Here is a 17,793-nt window from a genome sequence, read left to right on the forward strand (position 1 = left end):
CCCAACATATGCCTCTCTACCTGGTGGCCAGTCGGGGTGGGGATGGCCTGAGGCTCTGGGCCAGGCTCAGGCCTGTGTGTGTGTCTTCTCCAGGCCTGCCTGGACCCTGTGTCCCCTTTCTACTTCTGTAGCCAGCAGACTTGAGGCCTCCGTGCCCAGGGTGGGTGGGCAGATGGGACAGGCCCACACTGCTCCATTGCCCCTACCCCTCTTCCCTAACTTCTCACCCACAAACGTACCTGTTCCTCGGGGGCCCCAGTGTGGTGGGACAAGACTCGACCATCAGGGCAGACGTGGGTAGTCCATGGAGGTGACAATGGCTGAGTCAGTGAGGGCTCCCAGTTCGTGATGCAGGGGGTCGGGGGTGGTGTGAAGGGTGAGCCCTGGCCACCTTCATCTTTGTGGCAGCCCCAAACATCCTCTGGCACCTGAGTGGCCCCTGCCCTAAGGCCCCTGGAAGTGGAGTGAGGGCTGAACTTCACCCCCTCTTCTCTTCCTTCTGCAGATAACCCAGGTTGAGCGGGTACTGAGGCCTATGCATGTTTAAGGTCTATTTTAGAAAAAGAATATTCTATTCAAAAATAGAAACAGATGCATTCACATCAGGAAAGAAACGAGAGATTACCAGTGTTAAAGAGTTGACCCTACAATGCAAAATCCAGACCAATAATGTGTTTGTGGTGATGTCCTGACATGTTTCTGTAATGCATGTTCTTCTGAACCCCCTGGCTGCAGACTCTGACAACCTCTATATAGGATGATGGGTTTGTCATATGGGGGACATACTCTCTATACAGAAAATTGAAAAATAACTCAGTCTTCCTTCTAACATGGTTGATTGACATTTGTGTTTTAATTTTTGATAGTGTGAGGTGTGCTGGCCTTGTCAGAGTGGAGCAGACATGGACTGACTGTGGGCACCTGAAGAAAGAGTGAGGTGACTAGAGTAGGGGAGAGTGCTCCAGTCAGAATGACAAGCCTAGTGGAGAGGGTGGGGACGGACCTTGGCCTTGTCCGGGAACTAGAAGATGGTCAGAATTTCCATGGAAAAGGAGCTCTGAGGAGTAAGAAGGAGCAGACTGGGGAGGGGAAGGGGTGGGTACCTCTTAGTGAGGGTGTTGTTGTTGTTAGGAGAGGAAAATTCCTCTCCTAACCTGTTATTGATGATATCCCATCAATGGTCTGGATGGTTTTCAAATTCAGAAAACTGTCAGCTTGCCTTCATATAGAAGCTGTGGAATTTGGAAGAATTTCTCAAAGATAAGCTCCTGGCTCCACAGATACTTCAAAATTTGTGTTCTTTTCGTGGCCCACAATTTTTCTAGCACTGGGCACTGTGGGGGCAGGTTCTAAATGCAATAGGATCCTGTATTTCTGTCCTGACCAGGAGCTCTGACCTGGCAGGAGGTTCCTGGAGGACTCCTGTACCAGGATAGGAACAATAAGTTAACCACACACAGGAGTGGAGCAAACCGCATTGGGTCCCTCTAAACCCAAACCAAGTGTGTCCCTGAGGTAGACTTGGAGCTGTGCCACCCGGGCCCCCCTGCAGGGAAGCCTGCTACTGCCAGCCACCGAGAAGGCAGTCGGCAGATGGGTCTACCTCAGCTGCAGAAGGGCCTCATCACAGCTGGTTTTTGCCCTTGGCCCAACCTTTTCCTTTCCTCCCTCAGATACCAATCTTGACTCCCTGGGAAACATCCTAATCTCCCTCTTGGAGTCTGCTTTCCAGAGAACCCAACCTGGGAAAATCCCCAACCCACCTTCCTCTTGGCTAAACCCCCAAACTGTTATAACCTCTTCAATGTCCCCTGTAAGCGGAGAGGTAGGGTGGAGGGGTTGACTGGGAAAGGACAGAGGTTCTAACTGAATGCAGTTAGAATATCTCCATTTCGCGAGTGTAAAAAAAAAACTTGGGGCGCCTGGGTAGCTCAGTTGGTTAAGTGTTTGCCTTCAGCTCAGGTCATGATCTCAGGGTTCTGGGATCGAGCCCCACATCGGGCTCCCTGCTCAGCAGGGAGTCTGCTTCTCCCTCTCCCTCTGACCCTCCTCCGGCTTGTGCTCTCTCTCTCTGTCTCAAATAAATAAATAAAATCTTAAAAAAAAAAAAAAAGACTTGCCCTATGGACACACTACTGGGGGTCTTCCCAAGACCTGGAAGAGAAAGGCATTGAAGCTTAGGATTCATCAGCCTCTTGCTAGGCCCACTTCTACATTCTCCAAGGTTCAGTGAGCACCCACTGCTTGCAGGTTCCATTGTGGATACCAGGATCCGTTGAGGTACAGAACAGAAAGGGCTCCCCCTTCACCCACTCACAAATGGGAGGGTGGTGGTGGTGAAACCAACTAGAAAAAAGCAATTACTCTGCAGAGAGGTGTGCTGGCCTCGTCAGAGTGGAGCAGACATGGACTGACTGTGGGCACCTGAAGAAAGAGTGAGGTGACTAGAGTAGGGGAGAGTGCTCCAGTCAGAATGACAAGCCTAGTGGAGAGGGTGGGGACGGACCTTGGCCTTGTCCGGGAACTAGAAGATGGTCAGAATTTCCATGGAAAAGGAGCTCTGAGGAGTAAGAAGGAGCAGACTGGGGAGGGGAAGGGGTGGGTACCTCTTAGTGAGGGTGTTGTGGGCAGAATAATGGCTCCTCAAGATGGCCATGGAATCTGTGGATATGTTACAGTACATGGCAAAAAGAACTTGGTGGACGGAATTAAGGTTAAAGACCTTAAGGAAGAAAGATTATTCTGGATTATTTTGCTGGGCCTAATGTAATCACATGAGCCCTTAAAAGTGATGAAGAGGGCAGATGAGTTGGTCAGATTTAAATTGTGAGAAGTACTTGATCCTCTGTTTCTGGCTTTGAAGATCCCTTCCTTTGGAAGGTCCCTTCCACCATCCAAAAATCCGAGGAATTCAGGTGACCTCTGGAAGCTGGGAATGACCCTCTGGATATAGCCAGCAGGAAAAACAGGAACCTCAGACCTACAACCACTAGGATCTAAATTCTGCCAACAACCCAAACGATCAAGGACACAAATTCTCTCCTAGAACCTCCAGAAAACACGGCCCTGCTGATGCCTTGATCTTAGCTCAATGAGATCCATGTTGGACTTTGAAGCTACAAAACAGTGATATCATAAATTTGTGTTCTGAGTCATTGAGTTCCAAGTAATTTGTAATGACTGTAATGGAAAACTAATAACAATTTTGCTATCAAGAGCAAAGTACTACTGTAACAAATTCTAAAAACGTGGAAATGGCTTTGGAATTGAGCAGTGAGCAAAAGCTGGAAGAATGTCAAAGAGCATAATGGAAAAAGCCCAAACTGCCTTCAACTGTTAGGGGAAATCTTGACTTTAAAAATGCTGCCTGTGGGGACTCAGAAGGAAACGAGGAACATGTTATTGGAGATCAAGAGGAAGTAGGACGCTAAGTAGCTGTAGAGAGCTTAGTGGAATTGTGTCCAGGAGTTGGGTGGAAAGCAGAACTTGTAAGCGATGAACTTAGACATTAAGTAGCAGAGATTTCCAAGTAAAATGTTGAAAACAGAGCCTCAGCTCGTTAGTTATGGAAAAATACAAGAGGAGGGAGGAAGATCGAGAGAAAAAGGGTTAAAACAGAACCAGGATATTGATATCGGAAATTCTTGGCCAACTGTCCAAAAAAACACTTTTCCCCAAATTACTGGCATTGATACAATTCTAATCAAACCAGGTTTTTCTTTTAGGTTGACAAAGTACTATTTTCATAAATAGTTTAGAACAGGGTATGACATCAAAAAAAGATGACAGAGGGTGCCTGGGTGGCTCAGTCGTTAAGCGTCTGCCTTTGGCTCAGGTCATGATCCCAGGGTCCTGGGATCGAGCCCCACATCGGGCTCCCTGCTCTGCGGGAAGCCTGCTTCTCCCTCTCCCACTCCCCCTGCTGTGTTCCTGCTCTCGCTATCTCTCTCTCTGTCAAGTAGATAAATAAAATCTTTAAAAAAAAAAAAAAGATGACAGAGTAGGACTCTCCAGGAATCCTTCCCGCCACCAAAATAACTATTGAGCTAGCAGAGACTGTAGCAGGTTTTTGGAACTCTGAAGTCTAGTTGAACACTTGCAGCATCCAAGGGAGAGTTTTTTTTTTTTTTTTTTTTTTAAGATTTTTTTTATTTATTTGAGAGAGAGAGAATGAGAGAGAGAGCACATGAGAGGGGGGAGGGTCAGAGGGAGAAGCAGGCTCCCTGCCGAGCAGGGAGCCCGATGCGGGACTCGATCCCGGGACTCCAGGATCATGACCTGAGCCGAAGGCAGTCGCTTAACCAACTGAGCCACCCAGGCGCCCCCAAGGGAGAGTTTAATAAAGAATTTAATTCAGTGAATTTCCTTGTTTCAACTCCCACAGGCTGAGGCAGCTTCCCAGCTGCAGGGGATTTAAGTAGATCTCACTCCCCAACCCCCATCCCACCTTCCTTTTGGGAGCAGGACATTTAAGGAAATCTTTGTGAGGTCACTGGCTGGCCAAAGTGATAATAGAATAGAAACTTCAGTTACTGCACACAACAAGAAATATACACTTTGTAAAAATAGTATGGAAAGATCATAAACAGATGGCTCCACCTCTCAACAAGCTGAAATCAGGATTCCCTGAAGAGTGAGAGAATTCAATTTCCAGAATTGCCACATGTCACACTCAGAATGTCCAGTTCTCAACAAAATATTATGAAACATGTTAAGAAATGGGAAAGTATGGCCTGTTTGCAGAGAGAAAAAAAAAAAAAGGAACTTGACAGAAAACATCCCTGAGTAAGCCCAGGCAGTGGAATTATTAGTGAAAGGAAACCATGGACAAAGAGCTAAAGGAAATCAGAAAAACAATGTCTGAATAAAATTAGAATATCACTAAAGAGAAAATTTTAAATGGATCCAAGAGTGCTTCAGCTGAAGACTACAATAATGGAAATGGAGTATTAGAAGGGTTCAACGACAGACTGGAGCAGGCAGAAGAAAGGATCAGTGAACTTGAAAGTAAGACAAATGAAATCAAGTCTGAGGATCAGAAAGAAAAATGAAGAAAAAATGTGCAGATCCTGTAGAACACCATCAAGCAGAACAATATATGCATTGTGGGAATTCTGAACAGAGAAGAGAGAGAGAAAGGGGCAGGAAAAAACATTTGAATAAATAATGGTCAACTCCTCCCCCCAAATCTGATGAAAAACATGAGTACACACATCCAAAAAGGTTGGTTTGGTGGTTTGAAGCTTAGCATAAATGACTCCACTTTGGGCCTCTTGTTTTTAACAATAAATATTGTATGATCCCACTTGTACAAGATATTTAAAATTGGCAAGTTTATAGAGAGAGAAGGTAGAATTGAGATTACCAGGGGCTGGAGGAAGGAGGAGATAGTGAATTATTGCTTAATGGGTATAGTTTCTGTTTCGGATGATGACAAAGTTCTGGAAATAGATAGTGGTGATGGTGGCACAGTATTTTGACTGTTATCAATGCCACTGAATTGTACACTTAATGATAGTTAAGATACTAAATTTTACATAAATGTTAGCACAATTTAAATCTAAAATTAAAACAAAACAAAACAAAACATGGGAGCCTGGGTGGCTCAAGTCAGTTAAGCGGCCGACTCTTGATTTTGGCTCAGGTCCTGATCTCAGGCTCCTGGGATTGAGCCCTTCATCCAGCTCAGCACTCAGTGGGGAGTCAGGGAGTCTGCTTCAGGATTCTCTCTCTGTCTTTCTGCCCCTTCCCCTGCTCATGCTCTTGCTCTCTCTCTCCCTCTAAAATAAATAAATCTTTAAAAAAATAAAATTAAGTTACAAAACATGAAAAATGCCCAAAATAATAAACTGGTGAGTATATCAAATAAATACTGAACGAGAAGAGTAAGGTGAGTGTCAGAGCCTTCTCAGGCAGCCCACACAGACCTGGTTACAGGTTTGAGAATCCCTGGGGTGGGTAATAAAGGAGATATGCATAGAGATGGATAGAGAAAGGAGGTCTGGTCAAGAAATGCTGTTAGAGGGGCACCTGGTTGAGCCAGTCGGTAGAGCCTGTGACTCTTGATCTTGGGGTCATGAGTTCAAGCCCCATGTCGGGCATAGAGGGTACTTAATAATAACAAAAGAAATACTGTTAAAAAATTCAGTTGCGGGGGCGCCTGGGTGGCTCGGTTGCTTGGGCGACTGCCTTCGGCTCGGGTCATGGTCCTGGAGTCCCGGGATCGAGTCCTGCATGGGGCTCCCTGCTCAGCGGGGAGCCTGCTTCTCCCTCTGACCCTCCCCCCTCTCATGTGCTCTCTCTCTCTCATTCTCTCTGTCTCAAATGAATGAATTAGAATCTTTAAAAAAAAAAAAAATTCAGTTGCGGGGGGAAAGGATATTTTTACTTCACCTCCTTCCATATACCAAGTAATTTCCAAAGATCAGTGAATCATCAAAGACTCTTGCCAAGTCATTGCAATGACTGCTGCTTTTAGTAAACATTTCCTTTTTTGACCAACCTCTTGAAACACACACTTCCCCGGGGCTTCTACAACATCACGCACTTCCTGGTTTTATCATTGTCCTTGCCTTCGCACCCCAAGGTAGCAGTGGGGGTAGGGGATGGGGAAGACTGGATATAGAAATTATTTGGAATAGAATTTACTAAAGGATTGGGTGTGAATTTTGAGAGATGTGTCAAGACTGCCTCCTAGATTTTTAGTCTGAGCAACTGGGTTAATGGAGGTGTCATTTACTGATGAAGGCAATTGTGGGAGGAATAGGTTTGGAAGGGAGAGTGAAGAGTTCAGTGTTAGCCATGTTTAATTGAGATGTTGGCCCTCCAGGGGAGATGGTGAGTAAATGATGGGAATCCAGGAGCCATTGTATGTACAGACAGCACTGAAGCCATGAGATGACAAGAGAGCAAATTTTGATCAGGAAGGGAAGAGGTAGCCAGGACTGAGGCCTGGGCTCTCTATTACGACTGGGAGGTGAAGAAGAACCGGCTGAGGAGCTAAGAAGGAGAGTCCAGGGAAGTGGGACAAGAAGAGCAGAGGGTGGAAACCTGAAGGTGGAGAAGGGATGACATGGAGCTCACTGGTTGCTATGACAGGTGTGGATTTGGAGAAGTGACGCGAGGACTGGACTGGAGTGGATTTGGGAGAGAACGAGAGGAGAGGAAGTGCGTGCAGTGAACTCTTTGGGGAAGTGTGGTGGCCCCTGGAGGCGGCTGTGTCGCAGGCAAGAGGGGCCTAAGGAGACGTGACAACTAAGTGTAATGTGGTATCCTGGATGGAATCCTAGAACAGAAAAAAAAAAAAAAAGTAGAAATTAAGGTAATCTGAATAAACTATAGACTTTAGTTAATAATAGTGTACCAATATTGGCTCATTAATTGCAACCAACATACCTTAATAATGTCAGATGTTAATAAAAGGGGAAACTGTATGGGAACTCTATGATCTGCTCAACTCTTCTGTAAATATAAAACTTCTTTAAAACTAAAGTTTTAGGGGCGCCTGGGTGGCTCAGATGGTTAAGCGTCTGCCTTCGGCTCAGGTCATGATCCCAGGGTCCTGGGATTGAGTCCCGCATCAGGCTCCCTGCTAGGCGGGGAGCCTGCTTCTCTCCCTCTGCCTCTGCCTCTCTCTCTCTCTCTGACTTTCATGAATAAAAAAAAAAAATAAAAAAAAAAATTTAAAACTAAAGTTTTAAAAAAGTGAAAAGAGACTAATTAGATGATTCTATTTCATTTTTATTTTTCACGTCTAAATCATAATATAATTTTAGACCACAAAATATTAATAAACACACACTTAAGCATCTTCTGTCTGCTTTTTATAAGAGTTATATTTTAAGTATGACTTTTTTGGAAAGATCACAAAGATAGAAGTACAATAAATCACATATAAATCATGTAAAAGCAGAGTTCAGAGGTATGCTCTTTCAAAAGTAACATTTGTTTTGTAAAAATTAAAAATTCTGTATTAACAGAAATGTAAATACGGTAACATCCTCCTTCCCTTCAATCCATTTTCCAGAAGTCACTCGGCTGAAAGTTTCGAGTGAGTTCCTCCGGATTTTTTTTCTATGGGGTCTATTAGAAAAGCCACATCGTTTTGTTTTATTTGTGTGTGTATGTTTTGTGTTCCAAACATGGAAACCTATTTCACAAACCCCAGACTACGAGTTTTCCTTGTTCTACAGCGTGCAGTGCGCACGGAAGTCGGGAACCGGGAGCAGCAGCAGGCTTCTCTCACGTTCCTCTCCGAAATGTGACTCAAGGTCGATGACTTTGAATTTGAACTCAGTTTCACAGGGCATATGAGTGCACACGCTCAGTGCCAGTGTCAACCACGAACAAACGGAATCCATATTCTCTCCACCCAAATAGTCTTTAAACCGTTCCTTTTTCTCAGCAATATCTTGTTAAATTCCTTCGATGTCAACCGTCTGAATCTACTTCACTCTTTTAAAGAGAGAACCGCGATCAGCAGCTACCTCGGAGTCCCAGCATCCCACGCTGGTGCCTGAGCCCGGGGCCTCCCATCCCCGGACACGCAACTGCTGCGCCCCTGGCCCGCGCGGCAGCTCCGAGCACGCAGTGGATTCGGGGCGCCCGCGGTTCGTTAAAAACATCGCGCACTTTGCCTTCCATGGATGAAAGGTAAAGATGGACTGGGCCGAGGATGGACCCGCACTGGCCATGAACAGCTAGGCGGGCTGAAGCACGCAGGTACCGGTAGACGCGCGGACAGAACCACGGACCAGCCGGGCGTGAACACTCCTGGTCTCCGCCAGGAGGCGGCCGAGCGCCATGTCTGCGGTAGTGCGCCTGCGCCTCGGACGGGCGCATCCCCTCTACGCTTGCGTGGCGCGACCTAGCGCCGACCGGAGCTACAAGATGGCGGCTTCCGCAGTTTGCCGGGCGGCCGGGACCGGAACGAGAGTGCTGCTGAGCGCCCGCCGCTCGGTGAGGCGACAGCGGACAGTACAAGGCCGTGGAGCGCGGGGCTTCGGCACGCGGACGGGGAGCGGACTGCTGGCGGCGGAGGGTCGAGATTGGGGAGGTTGTGGGGTCAGGGCCGTGCGAAGGTCACGGCGCTGAGCGGGGATGGGAGTCTCGCGGCTGTCCGGGGGGCGGCGACGGGGATCCCACTGCTGGCCTGGGAGCCGAGGAGAGATCCCGCAACCTAGCCCTCAGTCTCGGTCGTCCCTTTTCAGCAGCCGGCCCTGCTGAGGTCGCCTCCCTTGCGGAGCACCGCCACCTTCGCCCAAGCTCTTCAGAGCGTGCCAGAGACACAGGTCAGCGTGCTGGACAACGGGCTGCGAGTGGCCTCCGAGCAGTCCTCCCAGCCTACCTGCACGGTGAGCGGGGGCCCCTCTCGGGAGGCCGCCTCCATATTGCGCCTGGCGTCTTTTACCAGGTCAGGGTGTGACCTTGGGCTCGAGTCCTCTGTGGTTTGGGTCGGACTTCTCACTCACCGCTGGATTGACTCTACTACTTTAATCCCGACCCCAGCTAGGCCTGACGTCGTGGGGCATTCCTCACTATAACTAACACATTTAGCATATGATGCCTGACAAAGAACAAGGCCAAGTTCTTTGCAGCGTTTTCTTAAGCAGCCCATATGAGAGAAGTGATCCTTTTTTCATTTTACCATGAGGAAAATGGGTTTCAGAGACGTAAGGTGGTCATAAAGTCATAATGTCCTGGCTAGACCGCTTATGCACTTGCATGAGGAATGCATTTGAAGATTCCAAAGAAGCATGATTTTAAAAAACACAAATCCTCAAAATTGACTTAAGGAGAGAAATCTTGGCTAGATATATGACTAGGTGAGAAGATTCTCAAGACATAATCCTCTTTCCCCTAAACTGCAGGGCTAAGTGGTTTTATTGGTAAATTCTTTCAGTTTTCCAGGAACAAATAATGTCCTTTGATACAAGTTGTTACTAAACACAGTAAAAGATCATGGGTAACTTCTGTATTACATGGTACTTATATAAACTGACCCAAAGCCTGTTAAGAAAGTTTGGGAGAGAATGCTATATTTCATGGACTCTGGAAATGCTCTAGATTGTAAGGGGCACCACTGTGCTTTAGTGCCAGAGATAGAATGCTGTCGATGATAACCAAAAGCTACCATGGGTTGTAAGATTAATTTTTGTTTCTGAGATGTTAGTTGTGAAACAGTTACTAGTGTAAGAACTTTTGATATATAGTATGTATATCAACATCTCTTGGGTAAGTAGATGTGAAAATTTTAAATCAGCTGTGAGCAAATATTAAAAGGCTAGATCTGTGTGACTTGTGTGGGGTGATGTGTTTCATGGCACACCAGGAGGCTGTTGAGGGAATTATGAGATTCTCTCATTGGGTGTCAAGGAGACACTTGGCAGTGTTAAATATTCGAGTCTGATTAAAAACTTTTTTTTTTAAATAATTGTGAATGAAGGTTCCTTGCTTAATAAGATAAAACGATCAGTGTCTAAACCTTTGCCTCCTTCCTTAATGGTGAAAGACAATCACCAGAACAGAGGCAGGGTATAGTTTTTAGAAAGGAGAAAATAAGTTGTTGTTTCCAAACGATGTGTTACTTGCCTAGAAAAAACAATCAACTGAAAAGTGAGAACAGAATATAAGAGTTTCATATGGTAATGGAGTTAGGTGAGTGTGCACAGTTAGAAACTTCCTTGGGAACCAGTCCATAAATAGAGTGGGAAGGAGAGGTGACACAGTATGTCTTTCAGCCAGTGCCTGTGCCCAGGGCACAGCTGTAGCTCCAAGCATAGGGGTCCTGCTGAGACCGTTCTCCCCCACCCTGGGACCGTGACCCCCTATCTGGGGCTTCTGTTCAGTCATCCAGGGTAGGGTGTAAGTGGGGGCTGGGGTGGTTTGTGTGTTACCTTTGTCGATGGCTTCTTGTCCAGGTCGGGGTGTGGATTGACGTTGGCAGCCGTTACGAGACTGAGAAGAACAATGGGGCAGGTTACTTTTTGGAGCATCTGGCTTTCAAGGTGAGGCTCCTGAAGTCCTGAATCTCCCCTGGGGTTAGGGCTGCCTCTGTCCCTCCTGAGGATGCAGGTTAGCAAAGTCAACCTCCTCAATTATGGGCTTCAGCTGGGGGGCACTCTCTGGCTGGCTTTTCTGGAAAGAACCACATGGGCTTAGCCTCTCCTGAGTGAGCACCTATCTGATCACCCCCACATAAGGCCCCCAGAGCCAGAAAAAAATGCAGGGATCTGCAGGACCCCACTCCTCACTAGAGAGGCCAGTCCTGTGTTATATGTGTGCATTGGCGTGGAAGTGTGAGACACGTTGATCGACACGTGCATTTTAACAAATTCATAGACTTGGGCTGGCCTGCCTTCTTGTGAAATGCTCTCCTCTGGCAGAATACCCAGGCATCTCTTGTTTGTAGAAGTAAATACTGAGCTTTCTTGCAGGGGCGGAGCGCCAGCCCGTGTTGGCATGAAGTCGTGAGTTTTTTGAATGAATGAAAAACTGGAGGAGGAGCTATGGAGGGGTGGGGGTGTGGAGCAGGACGGGGTGGGTAGTCTAGCCAGCAGCAGCCGCACAGAGGTGTTCATGAGCACACACACAGTCATGTGACTGGCATGGGGCTAGAGTAGGTCATGGCAGCATCACCTGCACATTGATGTGAGCTAACCTGACCATGACTGACAGCAAGGGGACAGAGTGCTGCTATGGCCAGGCTACTCTGGGGCTCTGGATTGCACTGGCCATGCCTTTTCTCTCCTCGCCCCCGGCTGTCTCCGTTCTGTCAGCCTGTGGTACTGTGGCCTGCTCAGCCCTTGGTGAGCACAGATCGTAGGCCCTCTATCCCCATAGTCTTTGCTGAAGGAGGTGCCTGTGGACCAATGATCCTGCTGGGACTTTGGCCTTTGAAGATGGGGGTCCTGAGCTCCTGTGTGGCTCCTGATTGATCCTATTGATACCTGGTTCAAGGGAACAAAAAATCGGCCTGGCAATGCCTTGGAGAAGGAGGTGGAGAGCATGGGAGCCCATCTCAATGCCTATAGCACTCGGGAGCACACAGCTTACTACATCAAGGCGCTCTCCAAGGACCTGCCAAAAGGTAACGCCTGGAGGAGGGGGCAGGGACAAGGGTATAGGACTTCAGGGGTGCAGAGGACAGGCCCCCAGGAGCTTGGTTTGGCTGAAGAATGGGGTTACCATGACAGCATCCTCTTGTAGTAGAGCAACCAGGCGTGCCAGACCCAGGCAGTTTGTGCCGGTACTGGCCTGCAGTGGCCCACCTCGTGCCCACACCTGCCCTTCTTGCATCCAGCTGTGGAGCTCCTGGCGGACATTGTGCAGAACTGCAGCCTAGAAGACTCCCAGATTGAGAAGGAGCGTGATGTGATCCTGCAGGAGCTGCAGGAGAACGATGCGTGTATGCGGGACGTGGTCTTTGACTACCTGCATGCCACGGCGTTCCAGGGCACACCTCTAGCCCAGGCTGTGGAGGGGCCCAGCGGGAATGTCAGGTGAGGGTTGGCTGGGCCTGTGCTGGCCCGCGCTCAAGCCCCGTCCACCCCAGTTTGTTTTTGGTTGGCCTGCGCTATTATATGTTCTTAATTTGCACAACTGAAAACGTTTTCTCTGTCACCACATGGTTCCTGGGGGTCTTTTTGAATGCCCATGTGGTCTTCACTCGAGTTGCGGGCCTCCTTGTAGGGTATGATTTTATGTGTGTCCTGACAACCTGAGGGAGGGAGCGTTGGGGATCCTATCTGTGTGGCTCTTCGTCCTCTGGTGGGACGAGCTCTGACGCCGCCTCTTGAGAGCCTCACGGCATCAGCTCACAGCCTCCTCGGAGAGGAAGGACTGAGCCTGTCCTGAGTGCAGACGTGAGGTGGGGCCCAGAGGGCTGGGTGGCAGAGATGGGGAAGGGGATTGAGGGGTGTGCTAGGGCTTGCACCCCGGAGAAGCCACGTCTCTCCTTGTCTGTCTCCTCAGCACTGTTTTGTGGGGCCCAGACCACTGTGGTTTGGGAGAGGCGTTGAGCCATTGGCCGTATGTCTTGCAGGAAGCTGTCTCGTGCAGACCTGACCGAGTACCTCAGCAGGCATTACAAGGCCCCTCGCATGGTGCTGGCAGCAGCTGGAGGTGAGTGCTGGGCTCGCGGAAGCTCTGTGGTAATGGCTGGGTGGGCACCAGCCTTGGTTACTGGGGCCCAGGGCTCCTGGTTCTGACAGTGGGGGATCTTCCACTCCTGGGGACCCTGTTCCTGTGCTGTCCTTGAGTAGAGTGATCTCTCTCTCATGCCCTCTGAGATGGGATGGGGTTCCGCCCTGTCGCCACCACTGGTACCCGCCACATAGGGATGCCACTCCCCCTCAGTACAGGCCTTTCTCAGCCCCACCTGTCCCTTAAGAGACCCAGCTGGCAGGCTGGTGGGAGAGACAAGCCCTGAGGTTTGTTCCTTGCAGCCTTGCTAGTGGGCAGGCCAGACACTGGGGTGTGACGATGCACATTTGATGACAGACCAGGAATTGCATGGTTGGAGGTTAGGGGGTGCTTTTGAAGCACATTTTATTGGAACCAAGATCTAAAGGATGCGGGGGGGCGGGTCAGTGAGATGGGGAGTGGGGAACCTGAGCAGAGGGACAGGGCAGTGTCGTGGCCCGATGCTTGGCTGCCATGTGGGGGCCAGAGCATAGGCAGACCAGGGAGGGGCTGTGGCAGGTGTCTGGTGGGAGGTGGCAGGAGTGAGGGTTGGACTCAGGATGGTTTTATAGAAATCTGAAGACGTCTGGCCGTGGTGGGGAGTGGACAGGATTGGGGTTAAGGATGCTTCTCCAGCTTGTGGCCTTGGCAGCCGGGTGGGTGAAAAGGACTGCTGGGAAGAGCATCGTTGGTGGCCGTGGGGCCTGTGACCCGGGGTACCAAGGGCAGTTTAAGCGAGTGACATGTGAGACTGTGTTGAGACCAGCAGGGTGTGAGCTCAGGGAAGGAAGGCATAAAGGGGGCGCCTGGGTGGCTCAGTTGGTTAAGCGACTGCCTTCGGCTCAGGTCATGATCCTGGAGTCCCGGGATCGAGTCCCGCATCGGGCTCCCTGCTCGGCGGGGAGTCTGCTTCTCCCTCTGACCCTCCTCCCTCTCATGCTCTCTGTCTCTCATTCTCTCTCTCTCAAATAAATAAATAAAATCTTTAAAAAAAAAAACCTGGTTTCCTTTAAAAAAAAAAAGGAAGGCATAAAGGCTGGGGCGCCTGGTGGGCTGTCTCTCTGGCTGCGCACAGCCACAGCACCGACCGGTCAAGATGCTAGAGCAGCAGAGACCTCCTCTTGTAACGGCGAGGATGTGCAGTCCCGCAGGGCCCTGGGGGACTGAGGTCACAACATTATTTGTGACTGTCCCCCGAATTAGTCACGGCCCTGCAGTAGCACCCGTGTGCCCTCTCGTTAGCCTCTCCCCCAGGGTAGCAGCCAGGATCTGCCTGAGGAGGGGTCAGAGGGAGAAGCAGAGCAGGTGGCCTGGTGCCCAGGGAGCCCCAGGCTTGTCCTTAACGTGGGGGAGAACGCACCCCCTGGGGACCCATCTTTACAAAGCCCAGTATGCTGCTGCTTCCCTGGGGCTGAGGGGACGGACGCTCTTCCACGCTGAGGTGCCTGCCCCCCCCATGAGGCAGGGTCTGTCTGGGGAGGATTCTCTTCGCTCACCCTGTCCTGATGTCGTGCCTTTCTTCCGCCGTCTCCCCCCGAGATAGGACGTGGGGTCCTCCGCCTGTGCGTGGTTCCCCGGACCCTGCGGCCCGGCCACTGACGGCGCCCCGTGTCTTGGCAGGGGTGGAGCACCGGCAGCTGCTCGACCTCGCCCAGAAGCACCTCAGCAGCGTCTCGGAGACATACACGGATGACACCGTGCCCACCCTGGCTCCGTGCCGCTTCACGGGCAGCGAGGTGGGCCGCCTTGTGGGCCGGGGTGGTGCTCTCAGCCCGGGCCTCCGGAGGGACCCTCGGGAACACGGTTGTCTTCGTGACGCCAGAGATGCCTCGGGGTGCGGGACGGGCCCTGTGGCTGCTGCCTCCCAGGCACCCGTGTTCACACACGCGTGTGCATGCTTCATCCCCACCTCGTACCTCTCCTGTCGTCTGGATATGCTGGCTCTCTCAGTCTCGCCGTGTCCTTTTTCAGATCCGTCACCGCGACGATGCTCTGCCCTTGGCCCATGTAGCTATTGCGGTAGAGGGGCCTGGCTGGGCCAGCCCGGACAATGTGGCCCTCCAAGTGGGCAATGCCATCATAGGCCACTACGACTGCACTTACGGTGGCGGCACGGTGAGTGCTGGGCTGAGCACGGGACCCTGCCTTCGGGGACCAGGGCGGGCCGGGGCCGTGGGCTCCTGCACCGTGGGGTTCAGGGTGTGGGCCACAGACAGGAGGGTGGATGCTGACGCTTCTTGCCCCCGGCAGCACCTGTCCAGCCCACTGGCTGCCGTCTCCGTGACCAACAAGCTGTGCCAGAGTTTCCAGACCTTCAACATCTGCTATGCAGAGACCGGCTTGCTGGGCGCACACTTCGTCTGCGATCGCATGAACATCGACGACATGATGTTCTTCCTGCAGGGCCAGTGGTGAGTGGCAGCCCAGTACGGCTGGGCTCTGGAGGGCCCCTTGAGCGGGACGGTGACAGCCCCATCGCTCAGGATGACCACCCCACCCCCTGCCCATTTTAGGATGCGCCTATGTACCAGTGCCACGGAGAGTGAGGTGCTCCGGGGCAAAAACCTTCTCAGAAACGCCCTGGTGTCTCATCTGGATGGTGAGTCCTGCAGCTCTGGGCGAGCATGGAGCGCATCCTGGCAGGGACGGCCCCAGGATAGCCATGTTTCCAGCCAGGATGGGAGAGGAGAACTTTGAAGGCCATGCCATATCCCCACTGCCACCCCCAGGGGCTTGGTGGGTCAGATCTAGGTGGCAGCGGGCCAGGTCAGCAACAGCCCAGTACTGGGGGAGCAGATGGTGGAGGTGAGGGCTGGGATCCGGGGTCAGACCGCAGTCCCAGTGGCAGCCTGGAGCTGGAGGCTCATGAGCACCTGTGCTCCAGGACTGGACTGGGGGGACCTGTAAGCCTTCCCTGACCCTTGCAGGCACCACTCCTGTGTGCGAGGACATCGGACGCAGCCTCCTGACCTATGGCCGGCGCATCCCTCTGGCTGAGTGGGAAAGCCGGATTTCGGTAACGGGGGCCCCTGGGAGAGGTTCAGGCCTGACAGTGCATGGTACAGACTGCTTCCGCGGGCATCCCTGGTGTCCTCGGCAGCGTCACTGACAGGGTTGGCATAATTGGAGGGCCGGGCAGAGGCACTGAAAGCCGAGGGCATGGGTGGGGCCTGGGCAGGTCTGCGGCAGGGAGGGCCCCCCTGCCTTTCCCCTTTGGCTGAGGGGGCAGCTCCTCAGTCCATGTGGAAGATCTTGATTGGCGGGGTGACGTTGACCGGCTGGGGTGGTCCCGGGAACCTGCCTGTCAGTGTGCTCTCTGCTTTCCCTGCAGGACGTGGATGCCAGTGTGGTGCGTGAGGTCTGCTCCAAGTACTTCTATGACCAGTGTCCAGCAGTGGCTGGATTGGGTGAGTGGCCTAGAGAGCCTGTTCTTTGTCCTTCTCAGGCCTCCTCTTGGCCTCCCCTGCTGCCTGTGCTCCCCCTCCCCCCCAGCCTACACTGGCAGCCGCAAACTGAGGCCCCCGAGAGGCTCTGCCCAATAGCCTGGCTGCCAGGGAGTTCTTGCTCAGAAAACCTGTCCCAGCAGCTCCCTGACTCCCTGCCAGGATGCCTCCATCAGTACCCCACACCCGCCAGGTAACGGACACCTCTGTGTGTGGGGTGGGGCTCCAAGAGCCAGAGCATGAAGTGACAGGCTCGGCACCCCTGGGGGAATGTTCTCTTCCCTTTTTCCACTCAAAGCCTGTCTTGTGCTGCTCTGGGCAGCTCTGAGTCGGGTGCGGCGCAGGGCCAGACGTCCCTCTACAGGCCAGGTACCCCACCCTGACGCCCCACCCTATCCCTACAGGCCCCATTGAACAGCTCCCAGACTACAACCGGATCCGTAGCGGCATGTTCTGGCTGCGTTTCTAGGCAGGAAGGCTGTACAGGCAAGAGGGCCGGGCCAAGGTTCATGGTCCCTCCCCACCATAAACATACCACCTCGGCTCTTCAGACCTGTACGCAGATGACCTTACTTCCAATAAAGCTCTGTGTCGAGAACTATGTTGTCCTTCACTTGGCGTTGCCATGGAGTCCCCTGGGCAGTGGATGGGGGAGCAGGGACTTCCCTCCAGTTCTGTTTGCCCCGGATCCTTCCGCCTTCCCACAGGCTGATGTATCCTCAGCCAGGGGCAAGCGTGGGGGCTGCAGTATGGAGGCCGGAAGCCTTTGATGCTTGCAGGGAGCTGAAGCCAGATGTTTCCATTTAGCCACGTGGGGGATGCTCCTAGCTAGTCTGTCCCAAGAGTAGGGTGTGGGAACCCATGCTTTTGCCCTGGTAGAGGTCTGGTGGCTCAGGAGGGAAACCCTTTGCTGTGGGCCCCATGCAGTATGCCTTCTGGCAGTTCCTGGCCCCCTGGACAGACCAGAAGGGCCAAGGACTATCCCTGAGGAAGCCTCCTTCGTATGTTTACTTTGGATTCTGGAAGGAGGATCGCCTCAGGCATAGTGTTCCCATTTGATTTCTAACTTTTGCCTGGACAGGCAGGGCAGGAATCCTTTGCCTCGATTTGCCGCTGACTCAGGCTCCGAGAATAGCCCTGAGCTCAGTGGGGCCTGAGCCCCCTCCCT

The 17,793-nt window shown here is 51.6% G+C and overlaps 1 protein-coding gene across 2 annotated transcripts; it reads left to right on the forward strand.

Annotated features, from left to right (window-relative positions):
* Positions 1 to 8,850: 8,850 nt before the first annotated feature.
* Positions 8,851 to 17,223, forward strand: LOC110577574 (cytochrome b-c1 complex subunit 1, mitochondrial). 2 transcript variants are annotated; one of them, XM_021686940.1, is made up of 13 exons: positions 8,851 to 8,958; positions 9,213 to 9,353; positions 10,920 to 11,006; positions 11,959 to 12,088; positions 12,302 to 12,500; positions 13,043 to 13,122; positions 14,803 to 14,918; positions 15,154 to 15,297; positions 15,433 to 15,593; positions 15,696 to 15,781; positions 16,110 to 16,198; positions 16,514 to 16,589; positions 17,030 to 17,223. In XM_021686940.1, exons 1-13 carry the CDS (start codon positions 8,890 to 8,892, stop codon positions 17,092 to 17,094), a joined length of 1,443 nt encoding a protein of 480 aa, XP_021542615.1. In that variant the 5' UTR covers positions 8,851 to 8,889; the 3' UTR covers positions 17,095 to 17,223. The 2 variants fall into 2 exon arrangements, with proteins under 2 accessions (XP_021542615.1, XP_021542614.1); XM_021686939.1 differs by having other exon boundaries at positions 8,865 to 8,958; positions 9,210 to 9,353.
* The last annotated feature ends 570 nt before the right edge of the window (positions 17,224 to 17,793 follow it).

The sequence above is a fragment of the Neomonachus schauinslandi genome, chromosome 1 (genome assembly GCF_002201575.2).
Source record: "Neomonachus schauinslandi chromosome 1, ASM220157v2, whole genome shotgun sequence".
Lineage (NCBI taxonomy): Eukaryota > Metazoa > Chordata > Mammalia > Carnivora > Phocidae > Neomonachus > Neomonachus schauinslandi.

Excerpts from the sequence above, each read along its gene's own strand:
- LOC110577574 (XM_021686939.1), top strand. The coding sequence starts at position 8,890 with ATGGCGGCTTCCGCAGTTTGCCGGGCGGCCGGGACCGGAACGAGAGTG. Across the intron at positions 13,123-14,802 it reads GGTGCTGGCAGCAGCTGGAG|GGGTGGAGCACCGGCAGCTG; the intron begins GTGAGTGCTGGG and ends GTGTCTTGGCAG. Across the intron at positions 16,590-17,029 it reads TCCAGCAGTGGCTGGATTGG|GCCCCATTGAACAGCTCCCA; the intron begins GTGAGTGGCCTA and ends CTATCCCTACAG.